The sequence below is a fragment of the Phyllopteryx taeniolatus genome, chromosome 17 (assembly GCF_024500385.1).
Source record: "Phyllopteryx taeniolatus isolate TA_2022b chromosome 17, UOR_Ptae_1.2, whole genome shotgun sequence".
NCBI lineage: Eukaryota > Metazoa > Chordata > Actinopteri > Syngnathiformes > Syngnathidae > Phyllopteryx > Phyllopteryx taeniolatus.
In genome coordinates this window covers 20111851-20124769 of record NC_084518.1, presented here as the reverse complement: position 1 = coordinate 20124769, position 12919 = coordinate 20111851, and the positions used below count along the sequence as shown (strand labels likewise).

General features: G+C 41.7%; 1 protein-coding gene across 5 annotated transcripts in view; it reads right to left on the bottom strand.

Annotated features, from left to right (window-relative positions):
• Positions 1 to 12919, bottom strand: part of larp1 (La ribonucleoprotein 1, translational regulator) — a 35405-nt gene that overhangs the window by 17465 nt on the left and 5021 nt on the right. For all 5 annotated transcript variants that reach the window (XM_061750695.1, XM_061750697.1, XM_061750696.1 and 2 more), the window contains exons 2-3: positions 2828 to 2892; positions 1828 to 1893 (exon numbers count right to left, since the gene is read on the bottom strand). In XM_061750695.1, coding sequence (XP_061606679.1) covers positions 1828 to 1893; positions 2828 to 2892 — 131 coding nt within the window. The remainder of the gene's footprint in view (positions 1 to 1827; positions 1894 to 2827; positions 2893 to 12919) is intronic.

The following is a 12919-nucleotide window of genomic DNA, read 5'->3' as shown; positions in this document are numbered from 1 at the left end:
GCAGAGCAGTTTAGCGGAGACAGTGACGTGGCCAGAGATGAAAACGCAAAAAACAAAAAAAATTAAAAAAACAGTTCACAGACATAAATGAGATGGGGGGGTGGGGAGAGGGGGGGGGGAAGAATAAGCCTAAGCCTGCTTGTTATGGGACACTGTTTGGAAATGGTGCTTAGGACAACTGCTGGGGATTAAGATATGCAAGGTATGCAAGTACGCTGTTGGTGAATGTATGCGGTGGGATGGTAGAGAAACTGTTGACAAAAAGGAGAGGGAATCCTCAATTCTTTGGTGGTGACGGAACAATATTAACTTGCTACAACTATCCAAAGACCAAACTCTGGACTCTGACTCTCCAGATAAAGACAACACAGCCAGTCCAATAGCCAATACGCAAAACATGAGTTGAGATTCCTAAGATCAACATTTTAAAATCACAGAAAGTGTCGACTCGTATTACATGATGCTGGACAGTCCCCCAAGAATAGCAGCAGCAGCAGCAGCAGCAGCATCACCGATCCAGGGGCCGGATTACCAAAAGGGGATCCCTAAAAGGACATCCCTTCCCAGGCACTGGCCACCACATCCAAAAGTCCAGCCCTCCCTATCGTGCAATTTATTCCAGTCTCTGATGACGTTGACCCACATTTTCCTGCTGAGCAACGTATGCGCTCCATTGTGTTCGCAGGGATCCGGGTGTCTAAATTAGGGGAGGTTAGCGGGCCATGCGGCTGGTGACACATTAGCCAATACAGGGATCAGAAATAGCCGACAGCTCTGAAGCTGCTCGGGTAAAGGAGGGGGGGGGGTCACTGTGTCGTGACGTGTGCTCGAACGAGCCGAGCAGCTTTGACACGACAGGTGCTTGGTGCTGAGAGAGGGCTTTTGAGGTCATCTTTTACGTGTTTATTATGCAACAGAAGCACTTAATGAATGTAGATGCATACCTTAAGTCCGTTCCAGCAAATATGTTCAGCAATAGGACACAGAACAACTAAAAAGTTGTTTTGTAGTTGACTATAATATGATTAAAATCGAGTCAAAGTCGATTAATCAATGGCATTACTGATATTTCTTTGTTTCTCTTCAACCAACCGGTCGGTCTTTATCTTGTAAGACATGATATCGTAGGCAGGCCCCTGGAAAAATTTTACATTTTCTCTGTTTCAAGTTGACTTATGTTTTTATGGTACTGGAGGCTAGACTTGCTACCGGTCTGTCGCGATGTTGGAATGGGTTGTATCAAACAACTATGTCCGTCTGCGCATTATTAAAAACAATTGTCAGGAGGATGATGATGATGATTTCATGTGTTTCGTGATTTCATTTCACCCCGCTGCCCTCGTTTCTTGCCATCAGTCCTCACACCCCCTTGTATGAATATTTCAAAACTAGCGATTGGTATAGTCAACGCTACTGAGCCTAACCGCTATTCTCACGCCTAACACGCTCATGCGTCGCCTTGTTGGCCGGACATTTGCTGCTCCACAGGGCGTTATATTCTGCTGATGGCAGTAGATCTGCACATCGAAAATCCTCTGTAAAAAGGCAGTTTAGAAGACATGATACCACAAACAAGTGTTTCACGATTAGTCGACTTTAAGCATTAAACGTTGATGCAGAGCTGTAAAGAGAAGAGTAAAGTGACGTACTGGGCCCTTGCAATACAAGCTGAAACAGAAGGTGGTTGTTTGGATCTCCTTCCACCAATGTTTTGGCAAGGACAGTAAAACCCATCAGACACAAGCCCGTCTGGTGTTCCACGCCCCCCCTTATCTCGTCCAATAAGCCGCATCTCCTCGACACCACATTCAGACAAAACACACCTACCTGCATGTCTTTAGTTGCGATCTCCCCCGGGGTGGGCCAGCTATTGGCGTCGCAAAAGTCCCCGACCTGAGCAAACACAGCAGAGCGGGGCCTGAATGCATCGTTAAGGGATGGTAACGAAGCATCCAGTGAGGATAAGCTCCGAAGATCACAGCTTTTTAAGTTTCAACACAGTCCACATCCCGTTAGGTGTAGTTTAGTACAGTATGTAATCTTAGTGTTTACAAATTAACACCTGTACAACCTTTGGTAAAACCTGCAATTCGGTGGAAACGAGAATGACAATTTGACTTTCATGCCTTCAAATTTTAATGCTTCAGTTTAGCAGCTGAAATTAGAATTGTGCCTCAAGAAATGTGGAAGAAAACCATAAAGTCAATACTTTTACAAACCCTCACAATGTGTTTCATATTTTGGGACCCCATCCCTCGCTAACAACTAGCAAGTTTTATGAAGACTGTAGACCGTCTTATGTGAATTGTATTCGTTCACATGTTTGAAAAGGAGAAATAAATGGCTTCAATTTATTTTGCGAGATATTCCTAAGCATTCGGAACCAGAATTGTGCTGTGTTTGGGCCCACTTCGTGGAGGACGACTTTGTAAACATAAGCTTTCAACACTGCTGGAAGTGCATTTCCAGGTTTGGCGCAAGCGATCCAGCTGGGCAGCGGCCGCCAAGCCTTACAAATAAATGCAGCATATAAAAGCATAAATGTGTTGTGGTTAACAACAATACTTCACTATATTTATAACGCTAAACGTAATTTGGTTCTTAATTTTGGCAGTTAAGAGTCTTGGCTTACATTATGGCCATCGAAGTAATGTGGTTACAAAGCATTTGTTTCTAAAGAAAAAAAAAAAAGCGATGAAAAAATGAATTTCGTGCCATTCTGTAGTATAGTTACCACTTACAACACCACATACTTGCATGGCATGCAGACTACAGAGGACTTCGAACAGCCTTGTACAATTAAAAACAAATAAATAAGAGCATTTACCTTTCCTCCACGTCTGGCCTTGGGGGGGTTGCCTGCTTTCACCACCTTGGCGGGACCCGTAGACTCTGTGGAGACAAAAAATAAATAAAACAATTCAGCTGAAATGTGAAATCAGCTGATGACAGCAGAACACAGTCAGAAGAGGACGCATATAACCCACGAAACGATCTGGCTTTCTCGTTCCACACAAGCGTAGACAAAAATACCTGAAACTTGGAATCAGAAAATAATACTATGGCTTTCAGTTGCAAATTTCAATGCAATGAATGCACAAAATGCATTAACACAGATGTCAAGTTTGCATGTAAAAAACATTTTTTTGCTGCAAATCAACATTGTCTATAACCAGAAATGCATGACCACAATGAGCTACAAAGTGAGGAGATTTTTACAAATTAGTTTCCTCAGCTTTTCAAAGGCTGTGACAAAAAAAAAAAAAAAAAGAAGCTGTATTTTATTATATTGTTAATGGCATTTCAATTCTTTTCAATTAGGAAAGTACTTTTATAAATATAAGTTATTCCTTATAAAACTGAACTACAAATGCAATCAATTTTGGGGAATACAATAAACTGTACAAGTTCCAGGAACTGTGAGTTCTTCGTACTTGTAGGTCCTGGAACTAAATTATGTTTTCGGCGCGCCGATTATATTTGGGGTTCTTTGCCCTCTATAAAGTACCACAACCATAGCAGGGTCTTCTTTTGGATCCGATAAAAGTTTAATGATACAAACACACAAAGGACCTGCAAATGTTACTCGTATTGACATTTTGGGAAATCCCTGAAATGTTTGGGTTTTTTTCCGCTGCCAATTTTACAAGATAAGATAAAATAAAATACAAAAGCGGCTCAGTTCCCGCTGACGTACTAGCTTTAGGCTGAAAGTCTGTTATGGCTGCAGAGAAAATGTACAAATATGCTCTTTGGCCTCAAATATTACAGGCCGATCTCAGACGAGATTTTTTGGATATGGGTCTGGTCTTTGCACTGACGAAGGGGTGACAGAGTAATTCATAATAGCTCTCAAAACATGACTATTACAAAGAAACACAATCAAATTCTTTGGAAGGTTGATGTATAAAAACACATTTAGCTGCCACATGACTAGGTCTGCAGTTTTAAGAGTACACTTGTTTCTTCATCAGCTTATTGGGCTCAATCATTCCTCACATTCCAGAGCAAAACATGAAATAAAGGGCAGGCCGGTTAAAGATGCTGTCACTGCCGTTTCAATAATCCAGATGGGAATAACAGGAAACTCATTTTCCTGACACGGAGAATGAGGCACGGACAAACGGGGCTTTATGTCAAGTGTGTTTACATTAGACAACTTCAAACATTTGCAGGTTTTCACAGTATACGAGTCTCGTGTTGTGGATTTCCATAAAGAGTTCAATTACAAACGCGCCTGTGAAGTCAAGTGGGAGGAAACATTGAATGAACTTTTAAGGATGTGACAGCGAAAATGAAATGTGCTGCAACACACATTTAAATAGCAGGAAACTGTGATTTGTTTGTTACAAACGCCCTGACAGAATGAGTAATGCAGGTCACATTGAGAATCGCTGAACGTTTATTGTGGTGGAAATCAAAGGTGTTTGAGCATCATTCATCACCGGGTCAAAGATCGTGAGTTTCACCTCTGTCAATTCCTGAAAGGTGTTGACCTAACCACGAATGACATCACAAACATCACTTTAAAACTTTTTTTTTTTTTAATTAATTTATTTATTTTTTAAAATGGAATCAAGTCTGCATAATGCCTTTCTTGGCAAAAAAAAAAAAGTGGAGAAAATGCACAAACAAATTGATTACGATTAAGTTAATGGTTTGGTCCGTAGCATTTCAGAAAATGGGCAACAATGTTGATCATTATTTTCAAACGTAAACACAAATATATGCAAATATCTTAAATCAGTCTGTTTTCAAGAAGGGCTGCAGAAAACTGAGAATATTTACTGTTGAGAATCCATTATTATCCATTATCAGTCTCAGGACAGTTACAACACCACGTCAGATTCCACAAGCTTTTTTCAATCCATTGCTGTTTAGTGAAAATAGGTTCCTGTAAAAAGTAGCCTGACTACACCTTAAGAGTGTTTTGTGTGAGCCGTCATATGAAATATGTATACAGCCTTGTTGACTGTCTGCATCATTAAACTAATTGACTAGCCGGAGGGAGACTGTACTCCGCTGACGTTGGCCGCTCGGATCGGATGACGGCGGCTTTAAGGTCAGACGGTCAGCATGTCGGACAAACTCTGACCTCCTGTGGCAGAGCGGCTATGATGCTCTGCCTCTTTGGGACTTCAGGGATTGCTTGCAAGGTCGGTGGAGTACACGCACCGGCGGAGAATATAATTATTGGCCGCCGTATAGCATGTTCGCCTCCACGACCATAAATGGCGCTATGCCCTATTTGTAGCTCGTTCGAAAGAACAACGGGTGACATTACAAAACTACAGGGCGACGCAGCTAAAAAAACGTGACGTCAGAGTTACGCATCCACGTCAAAGTATTAAATGCCGACTGCTGGCAACAAGCGCACATTCCACAACGCGGCGGTTAACAAACGAGAGCTTTGTGTCACAGAATCCCCGCAGGTCTCAGCTTAGAAACACTGGAATGATCTTTTTCATAAACCCGTCAAATAAACTCGGCCCACTATTATGCACAATTCTCTTAGGCCGTTGCCAGAAGTTCACATTAAAAGGGCCACTGGGTTTTAAAATGATAAACTAATGAAGTGCTTGTTTTTAGTAGCACAATCCGGCTATGCAACGACAAGTCTAATTAGTTTTCGCACAGCCTTGTGAGGTCCTGTTAAATAATTTTTTTCCCCCAACGAGCGGTATGATGATGTGTTGTTAATGAGCTGTTAACTCGGGGTTGGTTCCGCCAGTAAACCACGCTGTAAACATGGACAGTTTTAAACAAATAGAGGTGGCACTTGCCTTACCTGCAACACGGCTTTCAGTCATGCAAAGCAAGACTAAACATTGACGAAACAAGAGGGTGACAAGGAAGTTGCCAGATGAGATGATCATGGCTTTTGAGTAGAAGATCAAGATTCGGGCGTGAATTTCAGCTCATGTCGATAATGAGGGCGAGAAATGCCAACACGCTGGAAGTAGAGCAGGTTCAGACACCTCACTCATACAAACGGTATTTATATGTATTGTATGGTATAAACAAAGTATGTGTCACAGTAGGCAGTGGAAGTGTGTGTCGCGATCTTGAGAAAAGATAACGCAGTTCCTGGAGTGAATGAGATGCGCCATATAAAAAAGCCACAGACAATCAACTCGAGACATGCTGTGAGTAAGCGTCGCTCATAGTCCGTTTCTTAGTTGTATAACTGTAAATAGATGATTATTTTTCAATAAAAAAAGCCTTTTGCTCAGTCTTGTTTCTGTTGTTTAACTGTTTTTGAGATGTTACACAAGCAAATATTTGTCAAAGTCACTGTTCTGCTTGGCATGTTCTCACCAAAAGCTTGTATTCTCCAATTTTTGGTCCGAAATTTTTTTTTGACAACCTACATTTACTACGGATTACGAAAGAACAGAAAAAGCTAAAGCAAACTGTTTTCTGGTGAAAGAAGAGTCTACTCTTTATTTTTTGTAGGTTTGGTGCTTAATGACACAGAACAACGTGTAGGTCTTGAAAGATCAATCAAAACGCTCTAAAACAGCTGGGAACATGTGGAACTCTGCTTTGAAAATGGCCGGCAGTCAATGAGTTAAAGTTACTTTAAAGCATGTGGGCAAGGATAGCAAGTCGCCGATGCACTACTGAACCGAACAACCAGTCAAACTCATTAACATGCAAATGAGAACACTCGCAAAGAGCGGCTTTGGTCCACAACTCACGCCCAGACACTCACATAGAGGGTGTACCGAGCCAACCAGAGTCCAGCTCCTGATGTCACTCACCAGGCCACGCCCCTTAAAGACCCACATCAAATTAACGAATACGACAGTACGAACAGTACTTACACTTCATAAAACCAGTTTATTTACTGACATTCTTGTTTATCATGTTTTCATATTACACAGAACCATTTCTCGATTTAAAAAATCTAAAATGTTTTTAGGGGCTGAAATGGATGAACGCTTCCATATGGAAATTTTTTTTGATAGCCCAGTAAACCGAGTTAGGAACTTGGTCACGGAACGAATTCAACCCGTGTATCAAGGTACCAAATGTTCTTGTAGGGGAAAAAAAAAAAAGCTTTTAATACAGTTATAGTATTGGATCTTATTAGATGATTGATACGAGTACATCTATGACCTGTGTCGCTAATATCACAGACACAAGCATGTGCTGGCTTACTCCATCACTCTCGTCTTCCTCATGCTGCCTTTAACTGGCTTTGGGCTTTCTCCGCAGCACAGCAAGAGCTAGTTGTCATAAACCAGAGGCGACCATTACCATTTGTTAGCACCATCCCCTGTCGGCAATTCAATTCAGCCACTCCCTCTCCCCCCTACCGTTTGTAGCAATATTCCATTCATCATCTACTTAGCATTATCCCCAGCTCATCTACGGACCGGCAGGAACATGCTGCCAAGGTGACCTGCAAAGCCCCCCCACCTCCATTGCCGAAAATGACTCCAGGGCCATGTGGGTAATCGCTGGTGCCACATTGGCTTTTGAGTTCGCGGTCTTGGATAAATCAGTGTTGGGAATGAAGTGCAACAATCCAGTTCACTTCACCACGAAACAGTTGGAAACAGTAAATGCTGATGTGGCTTCTGTCCTAGAAATGGAAAATCCACCAATCAACTATCTAGCTTACCTTCGAGGTACCACACAACTGTTCTGAATGCTATGGTAAAGATCAGGGGGCTCATTTATCAGTAGGCTTTACACGATCAGGATTTTTGGGGCCGATCAACGAGTTTCAAAAAACGATAACCGATCCGATCACAAGATGGACGAATGTGTCTATTTAAATGACCTGTACATTTACTGTATATACTTGTGTACGTAATTATATTACAATTATATTTACAATAAATAATGTATCTTTGTTCCTCTATTTATGCCAGTGAGGCATAGTGACAGAACAAATGAATGGTCTTCTATTAGATAGCAGGAAGTAAATACAGTAATTAATGTAGCCACTTTTTGTGACATTTTTGTTTGTTGGTGTGCCGTGAGATTTTTCAATTGCAAAATATGTTCCTTGCCTCCATAAAGGTTGGAAATTGCTGCTCTAGTCAGATCATATATTCTAATCAGTCAGGTCAAACCACCATTACATGACAGAAATAATGGGTGCTAACTTACTGTAATTAAATTACTTTATTTTTAATTAAATTACTTCCACACCGAAACTTTAGAGCATGATTCGACAGAACGGCGGGATGTTTACATCCAACCGTTCGTGCTACCGCTAGCTTGCTAGGCTACATAACATTTTATTGCCTGCTTGTGAGCCGTATCGTATTAAAAGTACGTAAACATACCTGAAGCAAGCCTTAAACGAACGTCCCCTCCTGTCCTGAGCACCGGTGACCACCAACACACGTTTTCCCCCATTTTGTCCTTAATAATACCGTCGGCTCGCTCCAGTCTTGTTGTCGTCACCATCGTAACGAGTGTATCCGGTCGCATTTGAGTTGACAAGATAAAGCCCAATGATCGTAAAAAACGGGATGTGGAATACAAGATTTTATTGCAGTAGTCTGACAGTGCAATCATGAAAGAGCAAATTTGTCTTTTAGTCTGATCGGGGAATTACGTGTTGCCTGTCGCCGACGTGTTGTCTGTCCCACACCGCCAGGTTTGTTTAATTTATTTATTTATTTTATTTCTTTGGAATATTTTTTTGGGCCGTCAGATATTTACAGTAACATGTCAAAAGACATGCGACAAGGCTAAAAATAAACTAGCTTTTGGATTCAAATATACTGTGCACGCGGCGACGCCGAGTAAATGTCTTTTGCGGAGCCGATCAATCGGCGAATTATGACAACGCTTTAAAAATGCGTGGGTGGACTACTTCCAACTCCAAAGTCATGGCAAGGAGGGTGGAGAAAAGTAATATCTCTGAGACCTACATTGAGGAACTTGTCTGAGAAGTGGAAACAAACCCCAAAAAATTATGTTTGGAATAATTAATGGAGGCGTTACAAACAAAAAGAAAACAATGACATTGGTAGAATTTAACCGCTGCTGTTCTATCAATCAGAGAAAAGAGCAGTCTCGGTAATACAAATAAATGGGTTGACATCAAACTCAATGCTAAAAAAATGTGAGCGAGACACAGATGAGAATTATATTTAATTACCCAGAGGAGGAAAAGCAATTATGGATACTCTTAAGCATTATTGAGGACACTTCATTGTAGGTACAGCCATCCATCCTCCATGGCAGCTCCTGTGGAAGAGCACATCCACGGAGCTATTCTGAAGAATGAATTAATTAATTAATCGAGCGCTAATTCCTCCAGACGATGTGGATAGCAGATTTGTGCATTGACTGAATGAAATCCTTTCCTGCTCACGTAGCTGAAATTATTGTATGACGGCGCTTTAATTGAAATGTGGGTGCGATCTCAGGCTCCCACTACATGTTTGGGAAACCCGTGTTTAATGTTGGCTTTTTGTTGATGCGTGTATGCAAACTGGATGTAAATTGTAGCCAGGGAAATAACTGTATCCAACACAGTCTGCTGGCATGAATCAGTAATAATTTATTGTAAGAATATTCGATAGCTGCAACCCTACACTAAGCTTTGTTGGATAAGCGTTCTACACACAAGCAACAGAACAGCACTGCGGTCCGTCACTGTATTTTCGCTTCTGATGTCTGCACTGAACACTGTTGGGAAAACGTTTTCAGACTGTAAAGTTTGAAAGGGCCCCTAAATGTTTTGTGGCATGCTGGATGTAATAAAGCAGCCCCAAAACAAGATGGGAATGTCAAGCTATATCAGCCAGGTTTACACTGACGTTATGCTACCCAGCGTTAACACGCAATCGTGCCAGACTTGTTTGTGGGCCGGATTTAAGGCAAACAAGTCATGAAGACGGCAACGTTCACAGTTCAAAAGTGAATTTAAGTGAGCAGGCGCCGCAATGACAGACTCTACCCGAGTGACGACAGGAGGGAAGCCGCTCTCCCTGCCTTGCAAGATCCAAATATGGAGGAAACGGTCAACGAGCTACTGCAGACTGTTTCGCCAGAGTCACATGACGACATCACCTCATCACTTCTCGTCTGCCTTTTGTGTACAAATGTGTCGCAAAGATTCAACGGCAAGCTGCGAGTTGTTTGAGGTGGGGGCGGGGGGAGGTTCACGCAAGACAAATCCCAGCTGGCAATGCAGGCTTTGGTGACAACGGCTTTGGCTGCAAGGCTTCCACGTGAAACTGCGCTAACATATTGATGAATTTGATGCTCAGTAGCAGTAGCCATTCAAGTCATTTCCAAAAGCGGGGTGCGTCAAACGACAGTGACGAAGACGCGTGGACCTCAACAGTTGTGCGTCTTCACCCCGTTTATCACGGGGGAACCATTCACAACCACACCTGTGTGTGTGCGTGGGGGGGAGTTTTACCCTACCCCACAGCCTTTTAACACAAACTTTTTATAACAAACTAATAATTATTAAAACAAACTTGAAACTATTCCTTGAGTTCCATTCTCACGTTCTCACTGTCAAAAAATAGGAGAGTAAATGAAAAGACTGGGGGGCACAGTTCTCCAAATAAAGAGTCCCAACGTGCTTGGCTAAAGCTGTTTTTCACTCCCACTTGTAAAACGGAGATATAAAAACAAAAGAGAAGTAAACATTGTATATTTAAACACCAAAATGTTTAACCAAACCATATAATTTTGTGTAGCAAAAAGTCTGCTAGCTTTATGTTCACATATAAGGCAAAACACCATGACGGGCTAACATAAATGAGCATAGATCGGAGTCACCAACCGTTTTAAACGAGAGAGCTATTTCTTGGGTAGTGATCAATAATGCAAAGTTACCAGTTCGATGCACACTTCTGGAATAACAAATTTGCTCAAACTAATTATTTTATCACTAATTAGTAATATTCATTTTTGTCAAGGCACTGATCACGTTATTTCTCACAATAATTATTTATGATTTAACAATGTAGGAAACATAACATCAATATATAATTTATTTCTATAATTCTCTCCAAGTATTAACATTTTCAAATGATCGCTTCGACCATATTCCTAGGAAATCACATGGTACTACCGCTGGTGAGCTATTTTTTAACACAAGCCCGCAGGCTCCTCATGTGACCTCTGGTATAGCTTATACGTTAATTACAAACCTTCAAACAACTGTTACTTAACATACATGGAGCACCAACACCTACAAACAGAGAAAATCTGCAATATGAAGATGAACCACAATATAGCGGGTGTTCACTGTATTGAGAATGAGTCACAGGCTAATCCAATCACCTTGCAGTTCGGTCAAAAAGGACAAACCCTGCTGTTGCAAAGTTTGGCTTGTTTTGGACATGAGGTCTCTAAAGAGAGAGCCCTCGAGGCTCCTTGACACTGATACAGCGCCGACTGGACACGCCGTCGGTGTGAAGGGTCCACACCCTGCCGAGCTCTATCACCGAGCGCAGACGCAGCCCGAGATAAAGCATCCCGAGCTGGCTCGCTCAAGACAAGCGCTCATCTCAAACAGCTGATAGTATGTGCGTGTCACTATGTGTGTGTGTGTGTGTGTGTGTCGAGTGGGTGTGTAGGCAAAGGTGGAGTCGAGTGACATTTCCTAAATGGAATGAAAGCGTTTGGAGTTAGCACGAATGCTAAAGCGGCAGTCACACTCCAGGACAATTCTTATTTAGTGCCAATATTACTACATACAACAGTGCCTTGAGATACAAGTTTCATTTGTTCTTTGAATTCAAAACGTCTCATAAATCATCTTTCCCCATGGAAACGAATGGAAATGCCATGGAACCGTTCCAGCCACTCAGGGCTCAACACTAACTTTTGTTGCACTGGTGCAACCAACTTTTTCAGTTGGTCGCACCAGCACATGATTTGGTTGCACCCTTTTTGGGAGGTAGAGCATGACTATGCATATATATGCAACGCGTTTACATAAAAAAGAATGTAAACTGTACATGAAGTTCACATTCTAAATAAGAATGCTTGGGTGTAGCGGTGGTCACAGCCTACAACATATCGACGCTGAAATCCTTAAAAACAGCCCACCTGGGATGTTGAAATACATTTCCACTCTTTATGGAGTCCTCTTATCCACGACTGGATTACATCCAAAACTGATAAGAGTTAAATTGAACCTTTTGCTAAAGTCAAAACTCCCAAACTTGCACTGGCATTAGTTGGAAAACTGGGAAATTTTGTGGGTTCTTTGGTTTCTTGTTTTACCCATATGTAGCTCTACTTACTGTCTGGAATGACTCACTTCTTTCAAAGATGAGTTCCATTCGAGACACTGCCCTAAGGCACGTGGACTATAGCGATGTGACCCTTAAGACGATTTATCAATTAAAATGATAACTAGCCCAGCCCTACCTACAAGAGTTTGTCATATTTACTGTAATCACGACCTTACTACTGCTTTACCCTGCCGTGATGGACTACGGTGTGATTCAACTAGGCTGCAAATTCGGGTTATGCCGCGGCCGTAGTAACGGAACGCTCAACTCAATTTATAGAGCAATTTTTTTAAAAAAACAAGAAAAACTGCTAAAACAAAGTGCTTTACATAGATCAAAATCAAACATAAAACAAATAATAATAGTGGACCCCTGCATATTCGCAGTTTGGCATTCACAGGTTCATCTATTTGCTTATTTTTGGGGGGAACATGATCTGTTATTTGCGGAAACCCCACTTATTCACACTATTTTTTATCAGATCCCCGCTTATTTGCGAAAATCTTGCTTACTGTAATTCCTCGTGTATACGACACTCGAGTATAATGCGCAACACCAAAATTAACTCGAAATATCAGGAAAACTCTCCCTTCTATCTATAATGCGAACCATCAATTTGCTGCTAGCAGTCAGCTAGCCGTGGGAGCTAGCGGCAGGAGCTAGCTAGCTTATGTAGCAACAAAGAG